Source organism: Apodemus sylvaticus, chromosome 2 (genome assembly GCF_947179515.1).
Source record: "Apodemus sylvaticus chromosome 2, mApoSyl1.1, whole genome shotgun sequence".
In the NCBI taxonomy this organism is placed as follows: Eukaryota; Metazoa; Chordata; class Mammalia; order Rodentia; family Muridae; genus Apodemus; species Apodemus sylvaticus.
Genome location: NC_067473.1, coordinates 179252769 through 179276970, shown reverse-complemented (window position 1 = coordinate 179276970; position 24202 = coordinate 179252769). Strand labels below are relative to the sequence as shown.

Here is a 24202-nt window from a genome sequence, read left to right as displayed (position 1 = left end):
ATAAATTTCACAGTTAATCTTAACTGCAACCAACTTTGAGAGAAATTCAAAACACATAGTCTAACCTTTTAAAAGTCACCATCCCATTTAATCCTGACCTTCATGTGAAGGAGATCTGATGACCCTATTCTGGATAAAGAAATGAAGCCAGAGGAAGTGTATGAGGCTCCAGGTCTTAGGTGCTATGTGAAGAGGACAGGCTTCTCATCATAGCCACCAGTGCACTGAGTCACACAGAGTGCACACATCATCGACCATTGAGGTCTTGACTTCCCATTGCTCTCTGTGGGTCTGACAAGCATGTACTGGATTATCTTACTTATACTCACAAGGAATGTCCCTGTATCCGATCTCCAAAGCATGAAAGTAGTTCATAAACTCCCTAACTGGGATTTTAAAGGCTTCAAAGAGTCCCATGTCTTCAAACAGTCTGTATGATACCTAGAAGAGGGAAAGACAAGGCCTCATAAGACATCACTCACTGTGCTAGAGGGGGAAAAGTTGAGGGTGAGTCCATCAACCACCCAGATATGCTGCCAGCAGCTATACTTCCACTGAGAACAATAAACACAGTGAAGACTCCTGTGGACTGAGCCCATGCAGTTCCTTACCAGAGGGACGACATCATCTATAGTCAAGATAAATATTGTCCATAAATCCCATAGACATCCAAGAAGCTAACAATCCCAGCAACACTAAGAACAGTGCGCCGAGGTATTAAATTAAATGACTACTGAATGTTAGAAGATAATATACACGTGACACATGCTAAGCCAGGCCTGGCATCTGCCACCTACAATCCCAGCAGATGCGATGGAGAAGATGTGGCAGGAAGCTTGCCATGGCTTTGAGTCCAGGGTGGGTACAGAGTTCTTCCCATTATTTTCATTATTATCATGTTGACCAATATTTGAGATACTGTGTATATACTCTAAAGGAGTTAGCAAAGCATGTTGCTTCAACAATAATTAGAGTAACTATGGCAGCAGTGTATATACACACATCATCAAATGAAACCCTTGCCCTAGGCAGTTGGCACATAATAATCATTACAGATAATTCTCAGGATATCTTTGGAGACTGATACTATGAATTCCCAATATCTGGTAGCAGAGGATGCTGAGCATAGAGAGACTGAACAACGTGTAGATCAACCAGTTGATTTGGAGCAGAGCCAGAAGCCAAACTGTGCATGTTGGTTTTAGAGTTTGTAGTCTTAACTGCTTCAAATCCCTCAACCATGATTGGGATATCAAAATGGCTAGAACTTCAAGTCACTACAATGATTACATAAGATTTACAAAGAAGAAACAAGGTCTCACAATATAGCTTTGGTGGGTCTAGAACTCACTATATAGATCAAGCTGGCCCAAACTCACTCACACACACACACAATCTCTGTGACACACACACACACAAATTTGCCTTAATTTTGCCTCCCAAGGACTGGGATTTAAGGCATGTACCACTAAGCCCAGTCTTCCCATGAGTCTCCTGAATCCTTTGAAAGATGAAGTAAAGTGTTAAAGAGTAGGCTTTTCTAGAGTTTGATCTTACAATAAGACACTATTATCAAGGAACTATCCAAATCAACTACCTTCACATACAGTCATTCCAAACTTATGAAATAAGAACCATGAACTTGGCCAACTGTGTTCACCAAAGAGTAAAAATATAATTTAAAATCTGAAATGTGGAATAATGACTCAGTGGTTAAGAACACTGGACACTCTTGCAGAAGACCCAGGATCAACTCCCAGAATCTACAGGGCATCTCATAGCCACCTGAAACTCAAGTTCCAGGAAATCCAATGCTCTATTCTAACCTCCACAGATATTAGGCATACAGGTGGTATATAGGCATGCATGCAGGATAAACACTAATACACATAAATAAAGTAATATAAATTAATTTTTGCTAAAACAAACATGTCAAACGTCCAGATGCAAAGAACTCGGCAAGGCCAGAAACTGTGGCCACAGTGAATATGGTTCTTCATGTAGGTGCTAGGAAGCAAACTTGCATCCTCAGCAAAAGTAGCAAATGCTAATAACCTGTGAGCCTGAATCTATCTATCTATATCTATCTATCTATATCTATCTATCTATCTATCTATCTATCTATCTATCTATCTATCTATATAGAGAGAGATATCTCATTACACAACCAATTCATCACTTGGCTTCAAATTTTGAATAAATATATTTAAATGTTTTCCTAATTTTCAGATGTTTCCTTTCCATGTCCTCCAACCAATCCTTCAATAGGGAAGTCTTGAGAGGGTCTCCCTTACAGACACAAGACTAGCGGCATTTGTCCAACATTCCAGCCACTCAGTCCCTACTGTCCCTACTTCCTGTAAAAGACAGTGATGGTTTGATTTTCAAACACGCACAACTCTGATGCTGCACAGTGTCTCGTTTTTCAGGAGGCTTAATCTCTGTGACACTGAGGTGTTAAAAGCACAGTCACCACATACAATTACAGCAATGGATCCATCACAAACAGGACTTTCCTTTCTGGGGCCAGGCTAATTTCTCTTTGGCTCAGTTCTGGGAATTTCATTCACCTGTCCATCTTGCTCATCCATCCCTGCCTGTGTTCCCTTTGCCTTGAATCACCAACCAAAGAACATACCCGGGCTCAACCTAGACATATATATGTAGCAGATGTGCAGCTTTGTGTTCATGTGGGTTCTGAACAACTGGAACAGGGGCTGTCCTAAAAGCTGTTGCCTCTACATGGGGGTATTTTCTTCTATCTGGGCTGCATTATCTGGCCTCAGTGGGAGAGGATGCGCCTATCCTCACAGACACTAGAAGTGTCAGGCTGGGAGGATACCCAGGAGGTTCCCAACCACCTGCTCAGAGGAGAAGGCAAAGAGGAGAGGGGGAAGGATTATAAGAGGGGGTGACCAGGAGGGGGTCAGTAATCAGAATATATAGCGAATAAGTAAAAAAATAAAATTATATTAAAAAGAATTACATAATATCTTAAATGTAGACTACAATATTCATTTGATATTCCAGTCTCTTTGGACAATACATGGGCATAGAATTTACCAAGTGTTCTACCACAAAATTTCATGTCTGTCTGTATATCTGCCTACAGGTGCTGAGAATATACAGAGGTTTTTACAAACCAGCAAACTGTGTTCTCCCATGTTTCAAGTCGGCCACTTGAATACCTTTCTTACCTGGCTCAGAATACGGCCACATTTTCTTCCTATATTTTCCACTAAATCAAAAATTGGAAAATTCCAGGTGTTCAACTGATCCATAATTGAGTCCAGGTTATCCATGACCAGGGGTTCTGGAGCAAGAATTGGTTTGTCCTGTAATGGAGATGAAGATATTTGAACCACATATAGTTTTCATATTTAAAAAAAATCATTTTGTTACATTTAATAAACAACTGCATCGCTCTGAAGTAAGTCTATGCACCTTAAAATCAGGAAACAAAAAACAGGAAGAAATGAGCCCAGAGTAAAGAGGCTAGCATCAAAGCCAGTTCAGACAGGCTTTTTTTGTGGTTTGGTGCACACTTGTCTCTCTTTCTCATACACTGCAGCCTGACACAAACATTCCTCCCAGATGTCAACTTTTTCTACTTTAGCGTCAATTGTAAGATTCTCTAATGGAGACTGAAGAACTTCAGAAAACTCTGTTATGTGTAAACCCCCTTCTTCTATACTTCAGTAAATGTGTCTGAGATCTAAGACCTGGCTTAGGTTGGATCCCTGACAGACATGCATGAGGAGAATGGAGCCTTGGCCCCTCCGCTTTAACTGCATTTATATCTGAGTCATTTAGGTCACCATTATTCTCGGAGAATGACAACAGACACCTCTTTCAGGAATATCATTTCATCCCTGTGACCTGCTCTCCCCTAAACCACTTGTTCTATGTAAATGTAAGGGCATTTAGTGTACAATATGTCCTAAGTCAGGATACTCATATCTTCCCACTACCACAAATGTTTGTACAAATAAAGAAAGAGATGAGTTATCCATTAAATTTTTTATCTGAAAAACTGCTTTAAAGCAAAAGTAGCAGAAACATAATGAAGGAAAAGTGATAACAACGGCAGCGGCAGCTGACGATTACAGTCAGGTCAGCTTCTCTCTGCCCTTGGCAGCTGTGCTTAACCACACTCACACATGCACCAGTGAGTGTCTTTACACCACATATGTCACCACCAAGGGACCTTGGAGAATCAGTAAACATCTAATCTAATAGAACAATAAAAACAAATACTGGTTCACACTGTAATCAGTGGGGTATCAGGGGTAAAACAGAAGATGGCCTAAGAAAATCAATCAGTCAGTCAATCCCTCTATTATATTATATTAACATTTAGTTTTATTGGTTTATTAATTTTTCCTTTTTCTTATTCAGTATTTTATTACTTTGTTTGTACTCATATTTGAAAGATGACTGCATGGGGCTGGGGAGATGGCTCAGCAGTAAAGACCTTGCCGTGAAACCATGGCTTCCTGTGTTTGATCTACACAACATACTTTTTAAAAATAAGTGTGATTGACTGGGTCCATAGAGGAAGGTGGGTTCCTAGGGCACAGTGGCTAGCTGCCCAGCCTTCTTATTGAGATCCAAACCAGTGAGAGATCTCGTCTCAAAATAAAGTATATGGAACTTGGGTAAAAACATCCATGGTTGTCCTCTGACCTTCATTCCCATGTGTGCTCACTTGTATGTGCACCTGCAGACACACACACACACACACACACAACCTTATTCTTTTCATTACCACATCATGAGGGAATATACTCAGAGAGAGGAAGATGGTGACAATACACCATGTGGCCTAGAGGGATACAGCTATAAACCTAAGACAGCGGGATCTATCCCCAAACCAGTCTCTGCAATGGAAGCAAGTTCTCATGGAAATGAATGAGTTCAGTGATCTGGGGCTACCAGGAAGATCACGGTCTGGGAAGTATAGGTGCCGCAAGCCGACGCTTCCCTCGGGGGCTCTCTCTGGCACTCGGCTTCCTCCTCAGTCTGCAGGGTGTCGCTGCTGTCGCTGTTGTTGTTGGTCTCATAATCAGAGGTAACTTGAGAAGTATCATCTGCAGTTGAAGGGGAAAGGCCTGTTATAAGAGCCCAGTGATGGGGAGGGGCCACAAGGAAGTGAGTCCTCCTAAAACATTACCATATGATGACATATTTAGTGAGACTGCCTTTATGGATCTCTATGCCAAGAACACTGTAGAGACCAGATGAGGGTGTTAGATCTCTTGGAATTGGAGCTATAGACAGCTAGTAAATCATACAATGTGGGTGCTGGGAACAGAACTCTGGTTTTCTGGGAAAGCAGTACATATTCATATACTCTGCAATCTCTCCAGCCACTAAGGAGTAGATGGGAATTAAGATATATGATTTATGTGATAATCAGTGGCTTTCAAGGATACCTTTTAGATCATTACATTTAAATTCCTTCCTCCCTTCTCCCCTCCCTCCCTTCTTCCCCCTCCTCTTTCTTCTTCCCCCCCCCCCCCTGATAAAAAAGGATCAAACTGGGGCTTCACACATGGAATCAAAACTCCACCACTGAGCTGCATTTCCTAGCTGGATTTAAAATTCTATCCTTCCACTGCATGAAGCCAGGAAACAGTTGACTACACACTAATTATGGGCAGATGGGTTGGGAATAATTCTATTGACGCACTTTGAAATGAGCGGTCTACAGAGCATGACGTAAATGACTTAACACCCATGAATGGACAGATCTTATGAGTACACCCCAGGTCATTGAGTCTGGGCTTCCTCGTCCTTTACTGTCCCCCATTATCTCGCCCTCCAGTTAGTAGTCAGCTGTTAGCTAAACATCCAACCAAAGAATCCCAGTTATCTAAAGACTGTGCTGCTAAGCAGTCACCAGGAAGAAAGGAGATATTTGTTATATCATCTCAGGGTTCTCTTTCCTTCCACATTTCTAATGTAATTACTTGCAGGGTAAAATCACGGATTAAGGGTTGCATGAGAACTCTACTGATCAGGTGCAGTTCCTCCTCTATGGAGAACAGGGAGACACTGTAGGGGAGGGCCATGGTGCTGTGAGAACCCTCAAAGGTGCCTGACCTCCATTCACTCTGTCAGTTCTGGGAGACTTGGAAGAACATCCTATGTCTTGAGAAGACCACACAATGACCACACCAATAATTTTTCCTTGACTTCTCCTTCTTCTATGTATACTGATATACAATATTCTCATAGAAAAAAAAATCTTATGTCAACAAATTTTGCTTGACAGTATATACCCCCCACCATGCATATTATTAAAAATTAAAAATTTAGAAAGTTAAAACTTATACATTTGACAAAAAAAAGTCAGAAATTCAAGTTACCTTTTTGGTCAGGAGGAAAATATAAACGAAACGAAACGAAAATGACTTGAATTTGGAACAACAGAAGCCAAACTAGTGTATTACCTGTTCTGATGGGTTTCTGCATGGCTGGACTACTTCTCTCTGAGGGGCCATCAGCAGGATTCCCTTGGGAATAAGGTCTGCCACAGCTGAGAAATGTTGGGAAAGCCATAAGTTCTTCTGTACATTTTAAAACCCGTAAGCACAAAGTATCTTTATACACATCAACACTTCTTTGTCTTAGTCTTTCTTTGCTGCAACCAAAGCACTGAGATATATACCTCAGGGAGGAAGGACTAGTGTTAGCTTCTGGTATTAGGGTCAGCGATCCATGGTCAACATTTCTGCTGCTTTGAGACAGAGCTGAGACAGCATAGAGCAGTGACATAGTGTGGTTTATATTATGTCTTATATCATGGCAAGAGAGAGCTAAGGCGGAGCCCGTGATAAGAAACATCCTTCAAGGCACCATACTAGGAACCTGCGCCTCCAATGAGGCTCTCATACCATGTTTCCAACATCTCCCAATGATTTGTCTAGTTATAAGGGTATCAATAGGTCTGTCCATTAAGTCAGGACAGTCTAGATTTATCTATTGTCCAGGACTCTCCATGTTCCATACTAAAATCACAACAACCACTATAATAAAAATATCATAGACTTATACTGGTGTGTCTAATGGAGAAATTCACTTTGTTTTACACATGTGTGCTGACGAAGGTCTTCTTCAGAGAGTGAATGATCGGTAAGGGGCTTTAAACTTCCTCTCCTCCCTTTCCTCTTCTCCCTCTTTTTCACTCCACATATTTAAATTGAAATGCTGCTAAAATTGTTAATTATTTTTTAAAAAAATACTGGAATAACTGCCATTTATGAAGTGGATCTGAAGGTCCTGGTACATGTTCAGCTATGAATATCTTCTCCAATGGGATAATGCTAGAGCATTGTTGTTCTGTTTATTTCTTAGACATAGGATAGTCAATTTCCAAACAGTCTTTAGTAAAAAGACAGCAAAAGTTAAAACAAAATGACAGTATACTATTTTTTTGCCCCAAATAAATTTATTTATTTACTTTAGATTTTTCAGTCCTCCATTAAGACCTTAACAAAATAAAGAAGAGAAGAACATTTTGGGGAAAAGTGACTGAATGATTATACACACTGTTGTTAAAAAAAAATAAATGAGCCAACATGACCTGTGGACAACCAAGAAGATGGAACGTTCTAGAGAAGTGAATGGTGCCCCCTCTGTGAGGAAGCATAAGACAAAAAAATGTTTTTGTTCTATTTTTCAACAACCTGACTATTTTACAAGTCAAAGGGTTATCCTACCACACCTGCTAAGTTCCCAAACTGACCCCTCCTTTATATCTTGCAAACTACTTTATGACTAGATTTTAACCTTCTATTTTGTGGCTGGGCTCTTCTGCATAATATAAAAAAATCTCAGGAGAGAGCGTTTTAGTCTCATGGTTACTTAACTCCAAGATTAGCCAACATAATGGGGAAGAAATTACCTTAACATCTAATGTTTACTATCTAAATGTCTCATTATTTTCTCGACTACAAATAATAAACCTATGTATGACAGCATATTGTCCTACTATCTAAATTAGGTTTTCAGCCCTGAAATATAAACAGAAGAACATTATACGGGAAGTATTTCTAGTGAGGAAATTTGCCTTAGGAAATAAAAAATAATAAAGAGTTACAGAAATAAAAAAGAAAGAGTGTGTTAACTTAGAACTTCTAATCTTGCATGAAAGCTAAGAGGGAAGAGATTTCATTGCCTGTTGCTACTTAAAAGGACTGTGTGAGTTCCTAGTTCAGATAGAGCAGCTCCTGTTCAAAAGGAAAAAAAGAAAAAAAAGGAAGAAGAAAAAAAAGGCCCATGCTTGTTGCAAAGGCATTACAACAGCCAAGAGACTAGGGTTCAATGCCAAACCCTTCGAGTTCAGCAGGGGAAACCACAATAATTAGTCGTGTGTTTCTGGAGCATTTTGTGACTACATGGGTGGCTGCCTTGAAGGGAATAATAAAACCTGGTTTGGATTATAGATGTATAAAGCCCAAACAAATAAAACACACACTGCTGGATTTCTAAACATTGCTGAACAAGGAGACAAGGAGACAAAGAAATCCCCCCACCCCCCCACCCCTGTCTCCTCTCTGATAACCCTGCAACATTCTTCTCTCTTAAAACAACCAAAATAATCTTAGAGGATCAAAGCTGGGCAAGTAGTAGACCTTTCCTGAACACCCCTAGCTTTTCCATCAGATGATTATTTCTTACAAGTCTTGATGGAGGGAGGGAGGGAGGGAGGAAGGGAGGGAGGAAGAGAGAGGGGGGAGAGAGAGAAAGAGAGAGAGAGAGAGAGAGAGAGAGAGAGAGAGAGAGAGAGAGAGAGAGAGAGAGAGAGAGAGGCTGAGCCCCTTGGAAAAGCCAGAAGCAGATGTTCTTAACCCAAATTACTCTGCTGGGTTTTATCCTGGCTTAGGGCACAAAACAAAGAACAATGCTTCCCTCAGCAAGTCTGCCTAATGTCAGATGCTCGAACAATTACAGGGTGTTAACCTACAGGAATTGGCACTGGAGTCCAGTGAACTCAGAGAACTGGACATAAAACAGACCAAGAACTCCTGGGCAAGTTTGTCACAGTAAGTATGATGTAGCATGTCTCTTAGACATTTACTGCACAGGAACACTGGCAAGATGGTTGTGTAGGGTGAAAATCCCACAGAGAGCTGACATGGGAAAAGCTTGGGTATTAGAATAATAATTTTACTCTGGTCTTTGTCCAACAAGCAAGGTTGGGCATTTTTCTCAATTAAAAGTAGCAGTAGAGAGAATGGAAGCAAAAATAATGGTGATAAAATGAATGGCATTTATTTATCTTAAGGCAGTAAGGTTTGGATGAGGAGCAATCTCCAGGTATTATGTGTTCAAGTCTTGTTCAACAGTCTGTGGTACTGTTGGGAGCTGGAGAGGATCCTTTAAGAGGTGGTTCTATGGAAATGTAGGTAGGTCGTGGTGGTGGTGGAGTCCAAATGGAAATTGGGAGCAGCAACTTCTCCTTCTCCATCTTCACTTTCCCTAACATCAAAGGGTCCTCAGTTGGATACTTCCTGCCCTGAGACTCTGCTTTGCTACAGGTGCATAAGGCAACAGGCTCAAGGAACCATTGACCAAATCCATGAACACTGTAAGTACAAATAAACCAACCCTCCAGGATGTCAGGAATCCTGCCTGCCACCCTGATGATAACACAGGGAGTTTGCAGACAAACAACATGCAATGAGATGTGTGAAGCATTATCAACTGTTAGCTACTAAACAGTGTATACCGATAAAATGAAACAAGAAAGCTACCAGCTGCTATGCAGTCAAATAGCCCTCTTCATTTACTGTAGACAGTAACATTTTGTTTAAGGCATCCTCGGGATCATACTTAAAACACCTGCCTCTTTTATACTTAAAAATACCTAATACTGGGGACTGGAGAAATGGCTCAGTGGTTAAGAGCACTGGCTGCTATTCCAGAGGACCTGTGCTTGATTTCTGGCACTCACATGGTATAGCTTACAATTATCTGTAACTCCAGTCCCAGCTGATCTGTCACCCTCCTCTATATTCCCAGGGCACTGGATATACAAACACACATGCACACACACACACACACACACACACACACACACACACACACATATACATACACACACAAATATACATACACAGACACACACACACACATCCACACACACACACACACACACACAAATATGTACACACAGAGGCCAAACACCCATATGCTAAAAATAAAAGAAAATCCTTAAAAAATATTTAATACTGAGATCAAGGATCTAAAACAAAGAAAGACATTACTGGAGAACAATAAAAGTATGTTTATCACTAATTGGAGGTGATTCCTATTTATGGACAGTGCTGGTAAAAATAATAACGCCAGGTACATTAAGATCTTCTTTAATCATCCTCTGATAATTCTTTGTAATTAGTTTCTTTTTATTTCCCCCTCCTCCTTTCCTTCCTTCTTTTTTCTCTTCCTCCCTCTCTCCCTCCTTTTTTGACAAATGGTTTCCGGGCTGGCCTTAGAGTCACTATGTTAACTCAAGCTGTCCTTGAACTCCCAACAATCCTCCTGAGTGCTGGGATTACAATGTGAGCCCCATGACCAGCTTATAAATGTGTTTCTTTGTGATATAAGGATAAATAATTTGCTTAATTTCATTTGGGGAACCATTTGAGTCCAGCCATAATGTATTATGTGTTATTAGAACATTTTAAAAGAGTTAAAATGAGACACATACATTTCAGGTAAACGGCTTAAGAATAGCATAAAATAGTCACAGGACAACAAATAAAAACATTAAAAAAATCAATAAAATTGTCAACTATATCAGATTACTTGATGCAATTTAAAATAATATATTTCATTTAAATTTTAAACTATTATTTTCATTTCCATATGTGTGGGTATGCGCACAAGAATGCAGGTAACTTTGGAGCGTATAAGAGGGCAGCAGATCCCAGGGAGCTAGGGTTACAGGTGGTTGTGAGCCATCTAATGTGGGTGTCTGGAGCCCAAGTAAGATCCTCTATAAGAGCATTAAGCACTCTTAAGCCCCAACCCATATCAGAAGCCCACGAAACAAATACTTTATCCATCACCAATTAGTATTGTAACCAAATATACACTGCTCACTATTTTGTACTCTCCAAAGACCTGCTCATACTGTGTAGAAAAACGAATCTATTTATAGAGAGGTATGGAAAACTCAAGTTCCTATTAGAGCCTCAAACATGACATCACGCTATGCTTTTTTGGTATAATGATAACGTTCTTACCTGCTACATATGACAGATGGGGGCGGGATCTGAGGGGACAGGTCAGGGGCACTTTGAGTGTAAGTTAAGGCCCTGTGAGATCCAGGGCCTCGCTTGATGGTTACTTCAGGGGATTCTGGGAACTGTTCTGAAGCATTGTTGCTGACAGGACTGCTGGCAGGCGATCCATGGGGAGGTGAGGAGGAGGGTGAAGGAACGGGTGAGATTTTAGCAAGGCCACCTGAAAGAGAATGAGAGTTAGAATGTCACTCAGTGAAAACTTCTGTGTCTCCTTCCTGGCATCTCACCCTGTAACACATGCATTCAGCAGCCACCAAGGACATGCTTAGCTCCAGATCTTCTCTGATCTCCATGCCACCCTCTGGAGACAGGACATGTACCCCTGGGATGACTCCATCACATGAAAATATGACCAATAAATCATCCTGAAAAATTGGTGGCAGTGCTGGTACACTCACTCTAGCCATGATGGCCTGAGGCTACCTCAGGCAGGATATTATTTTCTTCCCATTTCTTTTTTCCTCTCTTGCCATCTTGACTTTTAAATAACAGTTACAATTTACTTGTGTGGCTGAGAAAGTTCCATCTAGAACAAGACTCACATTTTTTTTAAAAGACGTGTTTACTTATTTTTTATTTACATTTGTGCTTGCTGGTTGGCATGAGATTACGTGCAGGAGCCTGTGGGGGCCAGCAGATGGCACTAGATTCCCTGGAACTGGAGTAGCAGCAGCTGTGAATTACCACTGTGGTTGCTAGGAACTGCACCCAGACCCTCTGCAAGAATCCCAAGTGCTCTTAATCTCTAAGATCTCTAAGTCTTAAATATGTTTAAAATATGCAAGTGAAAATGATAATTTGGAGGAGGAGATCAGCCTTCTTAACTGTTCACGCTCTTAGTGAAATGTATATTTGCATATGAAAATGTACTCTGAGAAGAGTAAGTTTGAAGGGCTCATTTAAACAGGTAATACATTCAGTGCAAACCACACAGTAGACCTGAAGTTTAAACTTCAAATTGGGTACTACCCCCACAGTTACATTATTGACATTTATGCTACAGCTTGAGGTCTGTCTAGGCACTCGCTTGGATTTCTGCAGCTCTCCCTCTGTAAGATGAGATGAATGTTTCCTGAAGCTGCAGTCTCCCAGATACAGAGAAGGCAGAGTACAAATAAAATTGAGAGGAGTAGGAGATTAATAAAAGAAGATAAATAACTTCAGTACATCTACAGGTCTCTGCTTATCCCCTCTGAGGGAAACTGAGAGGTCTCATGTCATCTCTCCAACTACTATGTCTAGCTAACTAGTAGCAAAAGTTTGACTTTTCCCAGTCCAAAGTTTCCCTCTCTGTGAAGTAGAATATCATGTCACATAGATGCCCTTTTTAGAATTTTGTTGACGCCATGTTTCTTCTGTGTAGGTTCCTGAGATGAGAGGTCTCATGTTTCTTGGCTTCAGTACGGTAGACAGCCCCTCCAGTAGATTTCTTTGTTGCTCCCTATCAATCTATCAGTCTTTTACCTCTGTACTTAGCAAATGAGCGTGTCTCAACCCAGAGAGGCTACAAACGGCAGCATTAGAGCAGTAGTGAGAACATGAACATGGAATAGAGGCAGAAGCTACTCTGAAGGGGATTTATTGGCACCTAGCAAGGATTTAACGGCTGCCTGTTTTACAGAGTGAGCTGCAGGACAGCCTGGTCTACAGAGTGAGCTCCAGGACAACCAGGACTATGCAGGGGAACTCTATCTCAAAAAATAAACAAACAAATAAATAAATAAATAAACAAACAAAACAAAAAACAAAACAAAAAGACTATCAACATTGCTATAGGCACTGGCTTCATTGTTCATTTGGAGATGCTTTTCTATCATTTGTTTCATATTTCTTTTGTGTACATACATACTCATGTCTGTGCAGGAGTGTTTGAGCGTATGGTGGCACGTTTGATCTTCCATGGCTTTCTACCTTGGTTTTGGACACAAAGTCTCTCAATGAACCTGGAGCTTAGTGATTCTCCTCATGTGGTCATCAATAAACCAGAGGGATCCTCCTGTCTCTTCTGCTCTGTGCTGGGATTGCAGGTTAGCTTTAGCCTTGCTTGGATGTTCATATGGGTGCTGAGGATTGAACTTGTCTTGAGTTAAGCCCTCCACTGACAGATATCACCTCAGCCCCCTGTCCCTGCATCATTTTTTTTTTAAGTTTTTTTCTTTAGACCATTAGTTCAAAGCCCTTGGGGAAACTTTTCCAGTTCTCTCTTGACACAAATGTGTTTTCTGAGGGCAATTTACGAGAAGACTGATTTTATTTTAGTAGCTGAGAGCTGATAGTTGTAGAGACGTGGGGTTCATTCTTAAATACACATTTTAAAATCCATATAGCCATTAGGGTTCTTGGAACTTGGGGATTAACTAAATTTAAACTAATAGGCAGACTTTGAGGCTCCTGGGATGATCTTTTAAATAAACGTGCAGTCAAGGAGTAGCACTTTGCTTTTATAGCGCTTTGCTCTACATATTTTAAACTCTTTAAAAAGCAGTGGGTCTCAGCACCAACAGAGAGCACCAGAGGTTTAGGGGGTGGGGTGCTGAGAAGATGGATGTGGTGAGAAGATGAAAGTGTGAAGCTTACTGCAAGTTTTTTAAAAAAATAAAAACAGGAAATACTAGGGATGGTGTGGCATGAGGACACACATGTATGTCCACACGGGTCTTCAGATAGACAGAGACATAAATCATCAGTGCAGACACAGAGTACCCCTTATCCAAAATGCTTTGTTCAGAAGGATTTCAGATTTCTCAGTTTTGTGGATTTTGGAATATTAACACAGGGTTCAAGAGTTGAGCATCTCTAATGCAAGTTTGGCAATCTGAAATGTTCCCATTTAAACTTTCAGATTAGGACTGCTCAATCTGCAATCACTAGATACTCTTCCACTTTAGAAAGGAGGGCTGGAGGAGAGGTTGAGAGAAAAAAACCCTGACAAAAAATCTAAAGGGCGTGGGGGGGGGCAGAGAAAATCAAGTATTATAAAATAAAGTATCATAGATAAAGGAATTTTCCCAGGAAGGTTATAAATAACCAGAAAGAAAGAAATCCCAAGACCCTTTAAAGACCATCAATTTAAAGTTTAGAAAGAAGATATCCAATTTTGTGTTACACACACACACACACACACACACACACACACACACCAAAACAAAAAGCAGGATGAGCTAAACAAGCACACTTTCTTAGATATTTATCGTCATTTTATAATTGAATAGTTTCAAGAGACTCCAGGAACAAGATACAGATCATGAAATACAAAACCCTTAGTGATTTAAATTATCCCAAAATGAAATATTTAAAAACATTAGTAGACAATAGATAAATAATAAACAAACAAATAGATAAATAATGAACAAATAAATAAATACAAATTTTGAAGACTCTAAAATCCTAACTCCTTTGAGTAGCTGAGCCTTTGCTTCCTTGTTCCTTAGAGCCTGAGAAAATATGTGTCAAGGCACAGAGGCAACCAGAGGGAGCAGATGAGGAAGACTTTCCAGGAATCCTTTAAGTAAATCCAGTTGCTCCGTGGTATAATAGTCTCTCAGATTAACTTTGATTAAGCAAGAAAGAAATGGGCCTAGGGAGATGGCTCAGCAGTTAATAGCACTTGCTGATCTTGTAGGGACCTAAATTCAGTTCCCAGCACCCATATCAGAGGTTTACCAACACCTGCAAGCCCAGCTTCAGGGGTCTGACCTGTTTTTCTGGCCTCCTCAGGCACCTGTAGACAGGTGTACATATACACGCAGACACATAAACATGCATATACCTAAGTAGAAATAAAATTAATTTTAAAAGAGAAACAAATGAGCTTTTCTGATAAATATATGACTTTGTACTAATGTTTTGGAAAAATATATCCGAAGTAAAAAACAATACAAAAAAATCATTATCATATTGTTTTCTCTTAAATCTAGCTTATAGGTAGGTGTAAGTCATCTAGTTTCACTACAATAGAAAGGTCACAGTTACAGGAAGCTAGCAAAGGATTACTATGCAGGCAGAGCTGAATTAGAGGAACTTGGAAGTAACAGTTCCCCATTGTTAGTGACTCACACAAAAAGACAAGGCTGAAAATACAAATAAGGGGCCCTAGAGGTGCTCAGAGGCTAAGCGCAGAGCCACCCTTCCGCAGGACACAGGTTAGTTCCCACAGCCACATGGCAGCTCGCATTTGTCTGCAACTCTAGATCCAGGGAAAACCAGCACCTTTACTGGCCTTTGCTGGCACTGAGCACCTCTGGCACACATACATACATGCGGGCAAACATTTTAAAAATTAAATGCAAAGGCAAATTATATCTAAATCTCCAGCTGTTATGATTTCATCAAAGGGCTCCTACGTGAAGATTTTTTGCATTTCAGCTATTTCAGATGAATGCTGACAAAGGGAGTTGGGAACGCACTGTTCGCTTCATCTGTGCACAGGACTCTGTGTCGACTCTGGACACAGACCCTTCATCCTCAGTGTGCTCAATCTTCTGCACCTCTCTGCCCAAGGTGTGCTCACGTTCCTCCTCTCCCAGCTCCTGGGATGCCATTTCCTTACTCTTCCTCCTCACAAAGGACTTTCCCTAGTCTCCTCACACATCATTTCTGGGAAACTAGGTGAAAGATGAAGAGTGAATCGAGGTGAGCATAGCCAGGTACCTGCTTAACGGAGACGCCCGAAGCACAGGCCATCAATGTAAGGGAAAGGTGGAGGCTTGTCTAACACATGTGTGGGCAGAAAAGGACCAGTGTGGGAAGGAAGATACAAGCAAGGGCAAAGTGATGGACAGTAAGAGAGAAGGAAGGGATGGACAATCAGAATTAGGTGTGCATTAAAAAAAACCCATAAGGATTTGCACATTGTGCTGATTTAAAAATTGCACTAGGACAAGGAAAAGCAAATAAGACCAAATAAAAACAAACAAATCAAACCAGAAGAACTTGATTGACCAGGGAGAGGTGTAAGCTAGTTTCAATGGATTCTTAATATATTTCTGTATTTGGGCAGGATTTTAGTGATTGATTTGAATTCAGTACATACAGGATATAGATAATGTTATAAAGTGCTTTTTTTCATGGTGATAGAAACCTAAGGACACCACAATACAAAGTACTTTCAAAATCATCAGGATGGGGAGATGCCCAGCCCAGCAGAAATGACAGGCAGCTACTCAGCGCACTGACTTCTCCCATAGCCCCTTGTGGCATGCTGGGCGGCTCATCTTCTTGAGTTAGTAAATAAGACATGGGAGTAAGAGGCAGGGACAGGAAGCTACACCCTTATAGACTGTCACTTTCAGGGTGATCCACAGTCACAAGGTTCAGATTTTAAGAAAAGAAAGATTTGATTTTAAATTATATGTATGTGTGTCTGTCCATATGTATGTACATGTATGTAACACTTGTGTTACAGTGCTTCCAGAGGACAAAACAGGGCAATAGATCCTTTAAAGCTAGAGTTACAGGTGACCTGATATGGGTGCTTGGACCATGACTCCTATCCTATGAAAGAACAGTGCACACTATTAAGTACTGAGCCATCCCTCCAGTGCTAAGATTTTGTATATATTATATATATATATATATATATAATATTTTAATATTTATATAATATATAAAATTGTATGTATATATAAATATTTATTTACTTTTATTCATTCATTCATGTGTGTGTGTGTGTGTGTGTGTGTGTGTACTGTCAGCCATAGCATATATTAGGAGTTTGTTCTGTTGAGGTCTTTGGGTTTGTCAATGAATCTGCTAAGCCATATGTGTACGTGGTATGTATGTGTGAATGCATATGTGTGTGTATATGTGTGTTTGTATTAAAAGCATGTTAGTAGCATGATGTGATGTATTGTGTATTTGCACATGTGTGTTGAGCTCCTTGTTCCTGTACATGCATGTGGAGGCCAGAGGGTGTGTCTATCAGTGTTTGTCTTGTGGCATCTCAGCTTATTACCAGTCTCTTATCATCTGTCCCTGCCTGGTCAGTATAGATCAAGTCTATTTCTCAACTCATTGATGATGTCCACTTTACAAAGCTTAAGGAACGTCTCCAGAGCTCAAAGGACCACAATATTTGTTGGAGAATCAGATTGCCTTTAATGGTTTCTTTCAGGATTAGAATACTAATAAACTTGAACCCTGAAGAGAACATGTCTTCTTTCATGAAACAGTAGAGATTTTAAGCATAAGAGCAGGGACCAAGTGGGAAGTGAATACACAGAAAGTGAGCAAGCAGGAGCCCTGCCCTAATTCCTATATCTTAATGTTAGGTTTGCCGTTCAAGACATCTTTTGAAATATCACTAGAATGTGGGCGATTTTCAAATGGTTCTCATACAAAGCTCATCATTTTAAGGATATCTGGTCTGCTTCTGACAGTTACACTTTCATCTGTAATACATACTTGCTTTCTTAAGAACTGATAGAAAAGATGAAAAGGAAGAGAAGAAGGAAGGAGAGAGATAGAAAGAGAGGGAGGAAGCAGGAGAGAGGGATAGAACGGATAGAACGAGGAATAAAACTAGGGAGAGAAGGAAGGAAGGGAAGGGGCGGAAAAGCAAAAGAGTAAGGAAGGGAGAGAGTGAGAAGAAGGAAAAGGGAGGGAGGAAGGCAGGGTTTCAAGGTCAAGCTGAGACCCAGATCTGAGGGACTAGGCTTCAGAAGAGAGCAAGAGTGGGCGAGGCACAGTCCTGACAGCTGTTCCCCCTCAGCACTCTATCTAATGCCTGTTGGCACAGAGACACACATTTAAGTAGAGGGCACAGGTACCATGGAGGCCAACAGCAGAGCTCCTAACAGTGTCATGAGGGTGATGATAAGGAACATAGAGTTCACAGCTGCTGTGGCAGCCAGAGTGGCAAGTCCAATATCACAGTGACAGACAATGGTTCTCCTGGAGCCAAAACCCAAAATGTTTAAACTGCAAAGGACAGACAACTCAGAAATAAATCAGAAAGTACCTGAAAAACCTTCAGAAGAATTTCTATGGAAGCAAGCATACATTACTTCTCAGAAGATGTCACAGAGATAGCCTAGGTCCTCACCTGGATTCCAGGAGGGAAATTCACAAGCAAATATAAGGAAGTGGTGTGTGAATGAGCATGCACGCATACACACACACACACACACACACACACACACACACACATGTATGTAGCGCCTAGGGAGGCTAGAAGTATGTGTTGGATCCTCTGGAGCTGGTATTACAGGTGGTTGCCTGAAAAGAATGCTGGGAACCAAATCCCCATCGTTTGCAAGATGGTTAAGAGCAGCAAGGCTTCCTAACCACTGAGTTAACTCTCCAGCTCCTAAGGTCTTGAACTCTTTTCCTCCTGCAGCAGCATCTTAAGTGCTGGAATCATAACTGTATCTCACCAAACCTGAGATCAATCTCCTAATTCTTTCCACTTTTCCAATTTAAACTTCATTGTTCTTGATTTGACGGTTACAGTTCATTATCACAACTTAAGTATGGAAAACGGGACTGTAGACCCAGAGTATACAAAGAGTGTTACTTACCTGGCCTATTTTGATTTTTAGCTTTTACGTGGTTAGCTGCAGAGACAGCATAGGACGAAGTGAAGGATCTGCTTTTGGGGAGAGTCATCAACACTGGGGCATTCCAAGAATCAGGATTGACAGCACTACAAAGACAGCATTAAAGGTCTCAGAGATATTACTCGTTGACACTGAGCACATCTTTCCAGAACCTTTCTGCCACCCCCATAGTCAATATGTCAACCTAAGTATGCATTACCAGGTTACTGACAGAACTATTCAACTTGCAAAAGATAGACTAAGCTAAGTTCAATGTCTATTGCAGTCACATAACTATCCATCTCTCATTAATCACACTCTACCAAGAGAAAAGATGGCTTTCCCAACCCCAAAACACAACATGCTCTTCTACATGTGTGAGTCATGTTCCAAACAGATTTTCAAAAGCTGTCTTGCAGATTCATTGGCTATGATAGAACTGTCCTTACAGGAGTAGAAAGTGACATATTGCTTACTTTATACATAGTAATACATAGGTATTCTTTCCTATGCAATATTATTGGTAAATACATTCAACAACTAGTATTTGACCAGGCCACTCAATGACAGTGTCTTGCAGTACTTACTTATCGATTAGAACATGAAAGCAGACCTGTAGCCTGTCATTTCTCTCTGTTGGCAACACAGCCTTGCCCAAGAAAGAAAATTGTTAGCAGCAACCTATAGCAGTATCCTAAGATTTCTTTCTACTGTAGACACCCTGAAAGGAACGAGATGCCCAGTCACAGCCCAATTGAAACACACACAATGAGCATGGTGCTAACATACTGATCCTATCAATTGTGGTAGAGATAACAAGTTCTCTTTACCTAGGTAAAGCATATGAAGACCATCACAGACTTGGTCATCATGTTGTTCCCTGTAAACAAATCTGGAATCAATCAATCCATAGAGGATTGGACCTAGAAAAGGTTACAGAAGCCATGTAATTAATGGGATGGGATTCTTGGAGATCTTCTAAGGAAATTTCTCTTTAAATACTGCTTCAATCCTTACTAGTGGAAATGGAAACATTATCCACCCTAATTTGGGAGATAAGGGAATTCAGGAACTTGACAACCTTGGATTGCTCCCAGTGAAAAGTGCTTGGTCTGTTTGTTTGTTTGTTTGTTTGTTTTGTTTTTCCAGCACCTGTGTCCTTTTATGCACCAATATATTTGGTGGAGGTTAAAGTCTATAATTTGCATGAATATAGCTTGGATATTTGATCATTTTCCAATCTTAGATTGATCAGGATGTATCTGATCTATCTGAGTGACAGACTGTAAATAATCCTGAAACTAATGAACTTATGGAACCATAGATCTATGGAGTTTGTCATATGAGATGTAAAGTTGATGGAGTATAATTTGGAAGTGGTCCCAAAGAACAGGGGTGCTGCCTCTCCTGGCAGCCATCATGCCCAGAGCTCATTAGTGAGGGATGGGACTTCAGGATCCCCTTCCCCATGATATTTCTCCTTAACAATTATATTTTATAAGTTGCCTTTGCTCTGACTTCTCATAGGAACTTACCATATAACATACATGATGAAATGAGATAAAATAATTATGTATTGGACAAAGGTTTTCTTGTAATGTTAGTCTCTTGGCTCATTCTGCTTGCCTAAATAACTGATAAAGTGACTATGAAAAAATATGTTAATATATAGGTATATCTTTTAATTTCTTAGACATCGTCAACAAACTATTACTCAAGCATGTAGACCTTTTCAAGAACTTAATATCCTAAAAAGATATCTTATTGAGGCTCACTCAAAAACTGTCTACTTAGGTTCTTTTACAGAAATAACAACAACAAAAAATATTTAAAAGGGGGATACAAAGATGGCTCAGTGGTTTAAGAGCACTGGCTGCTCTTGACAAGACACTGGGCTCATTCCCAGCACCTTCACAGTAGCTCACAATGATATGTCATTTCCATTCCAGGTGATGCAATACCCTCCTTCTCATTAACGAAAGTATTGTAAACATGTGGTGCATACATAAATGCATACAGACAAAGGCACTCATATCACACAATTAAAAATCTATGGAAGCATTCTTTAAAAACAGGTAAAACATGTTTATTTTGAAAAGTTTGTAAAATTTAATGTAATGATGTTCAGATTAATTAGGTGCTGCCTATATCCATCCCATGTTAACCTGGCATATATTAATTTATTATATTATGCTATTAACAAAACAACCTAAATCAATGTTTATTGTTTAAATGCATTATACTCAGGGTCACATCTGCGTACAGCTTGGTGTGAGCCTCAAGGTAGTTGTCAGCTCTCAATGACCAAGGTTGGCTCATGCCTGCTCAGAACTAATGAACAGATAAGAATTTGTTTTCTAGAGAGGAAAGGGGCTGAAAGTTCCAAGTAGCCACTGATTCTGAAGCAACAGAGAAGAGCAATTGATCTCAGCTCTCTTTAAGCAAGGACCTTTTACTTCTTCACATCCCCTTGTAATAATTCCATTTTCAATTCTAAACTGAGTAGGAGTACCTTGTTAGGAAGCTTACAGCTTCTATTATGTGTGATTTACCAAACCCAGGGTCAATTAAGAGATGAGCTTAGAATGACTGGGAGGGTGACATATGCCAGCGACTCCTGTTTCTCCAGACTACTTTTAAAGCATTTATTGGCACTCCCCCATCTAATATAGTGCCCTATTACACTATCAGTCTATTTTTAAAATCATTTCTTGGGGGTGGGTATAGAGACTCCTGAAAACTCATGTCTCTTGAAAGACACACCTGAGTTGTTCCTCTGACTATCAATCCTGTATCCTTTGCAACAGGCATTATTTAAATTTTCCAGAGGGAAATCAACTTCCTGTATCTTTCAGGCCCAGAAACTGTTGCTATGTTTAGTTGGTTTTTGTTGTTTATTTGGTTTTGGGACAGGGTCTCCATTCCTAGCCCTGGCTAGCTGGGAAATCACAAAGTTCTTCCTCTCTCTGCCTTCTGAGTTCTCACAACATATTGGTTGCTTTCATTTCTGCTTCTAAAGTTCTATGGATCATTAAGTCCCCAAGGTACCATAATGGAAAAAAAAAAAAGATACGGAAAAAAGAAATACAATGCAAAAAAAAGGAAGAAACCTAAAATCCTTTTGTTAAATCAATCAGCAATTGTAGCAATGGTTCTCTGGAGTCTGAAGGATTTCAAAAATCATCATATTTAACAGTCATACCTTAGCCACTTCCAGATATGTGGTTTTCCCTTAAAGAGATAAGTTCTCACCACATGAAGCTGATGCCTTCACAATGGTGAAAGCTGCACTATGATCAGACTTTCACCTGACTTTTTATAGCACAGTGAAATTAAGGAGTATCTATGCTGTGGGGAAAAATATACACAAGCACAAGATCTTTGAATACCATTAGGATAAACAAAATGGTGGCACATTCCAGGCCATATCTCTGTGAGCATATTTTTTATTCATTCACTTACTTTATAAATTAGTATGACAAGATCTTTTAGAGGTGAGGAAAAAAATCATTTCTTTGAAACCTTGTTGCTTATTTTTTTCTGTGACGACTTCATTATTAACCTTGATTTCACATGAAGCAAAGAAGGGCAGAAACCAGATTTGGCCAGAATAACAAAGGACACAGCAATGGCATTGAGAAGAAGGTGGCTGTATGTTGTTCATAGAGTCATTTTCCACATAGAAAATCACGGAGCATCAAGCAAAGTATAATAGGGAATGTTGAGTTTTCCTTGACAGTGTGTTTTGGATACGAGATGTCTCTCTATGCTCACCTGTTCGAGCACTTGGCTGTTTTGGTAGAAAGAGGAACCCTTGAGAGGTGAGCCTGACTGGAGGAAATGCTTTAATGGGAGCTGGATCTAGGTTTATGTCCTGACTCAATTCCTGGCCTGGCCAGGAGAAAAAGTAGTCCAAAGGAAAAACTAGAGTGAAACTTAACCAGTCAGTCTGTTTAACAAGGCCATCGCATGGTGAAATCAGTAAACTGTTCTGGGGGTTAAGCTGATTCCACAGCTGTGGTCTGGGAGAGTGACTCTACAGTCCCTCACCAGGGTAGCCCTTCAGGATCCCCTTGGTAGAGGACTTCTTGGGTTTCAAAGTGCAGAGCTCTAGTAATTTATGAACGGAACACTAAGGGCAAACGTGTGCCAGGTGCTGGTGAAGAGGCACAGAGCAGTTCTGTCTCTGTACTCTACAGGAGGAAAAGTAAACCTTTACTAAAGGCAATGCTAGCAAGGGAGTCTGCCCTCACTCAAGCCTTGGGATTGGGGAAATTGTCATTCCTACAATATCGCCATGTCATGAAGAGGAGACTCTTTTAGACATTACTATTAAGTATTTTCATAAAGATATAGATATTTTCAGTCACTCCACCAATAATGGAGCTGCTGTATATATAAAATAATTCTGAAATTATAGGATAAAGGTCATTATAATTACTGGCTTCATATAAAGTATTCTAATTTTCTTCTAAGTTGGAAAGAAAAGACAAAGTAGCCGCCTTTGGAAGCACATCTCTTAGTGGTGTTTTCTTACAAATTCATTTTAGATTAACTTTTCTTTAGCCTTTTAACTTAAGGCCTTTCAGTCACTAATACAATTTGATCTTGAATTTGCCCCAAGGGCTATGTGTTAAGGGCTCAGTCTGCAGAGTCAACCTTTAAAGGTAGGGCCTGCTTCCTGGTGATCAGATCAGTGGGGCTGCTCCTTTGCAGGGCATAGTAGGATATTAGCACCTGTCTTCCCTCTCTCTTCTGCCCTCTCTCCATTCTCTCTGTCCTAGAGCTACAAGGTGATCAGGCTCCTCTGCCCTGATGTACTATGACTCCAAAGCCCCAAAGCAAAATCTGCACAAACACAGATGGGAACCCTTCAAAGCTAGAGACAAATAATCCTTAACTGATACCAGGCACTTTGTCAGGATGATGGAAAGTAGACTCATACAGCCACTTTGTAAAATTGCAATTAATATACTATTAACACATTGAATAAAATGTAAAGCTCAGTGTATGGCTCAAGGTGAAAGCATTTGCCCAGGAAACATGAATATGTATGTGTATGCACATACAGATATACATATACACACATATATACATAAAAATATAAACATGTATACATACACACATATGTATATTTACATACATGCACACATGTACACACATACATTTATACATGCATACACATACAAGTATACACACATTCACACATTTACTCAAATACATACACACACATACACACATATACACATTTATTCACAAACATATATATACAAACATATGCATACACACATGAATGTATGTGCATGTACACATGCATACAAATACATACATATACACACATATATATACACA

General features: G+C 40.1%; 1 protein-coding gene across 1 annotated transcript in view; it reads right to left on the bottom strand.

The window, feature by feature from the left end:
- Nucleotides 1–24202, bottom strand: part of Pde3a (phosphodiesterase 3A) — a 260516-nt gene that overhangs the window by 19747 nt on the left and 216567 nt on the right. The window contains exons 5-10 of the mRNA XM_052175199.1: nucleotides 18833–18957; nucleotides 11256–11475; nucleotides 6456–6541; nucleotides 4936–5090; nucleotides 3198–3335; nucleotides 330–441 (exon numbers count right to left, since the gene is read on the bottom strand). Coding sequence (XP_052031159.1) covers nucleotides 330–441; nucleotides 3198–3335; nucleotides 4936–5090; nucleotides 6456–6541; nucleotides 11256–11475; nucleotides 18833–18957 — 836 coding nt within the window. The remainder of the gene's footprint in view (nucleotides 1–329; nucleotides 442–3197; nucleotides 3336–4935; nucleotides 5091–6455; nucleotides 6542–11255; nucleotides 11476–18832; nucleotides 18958–24202) is intronic.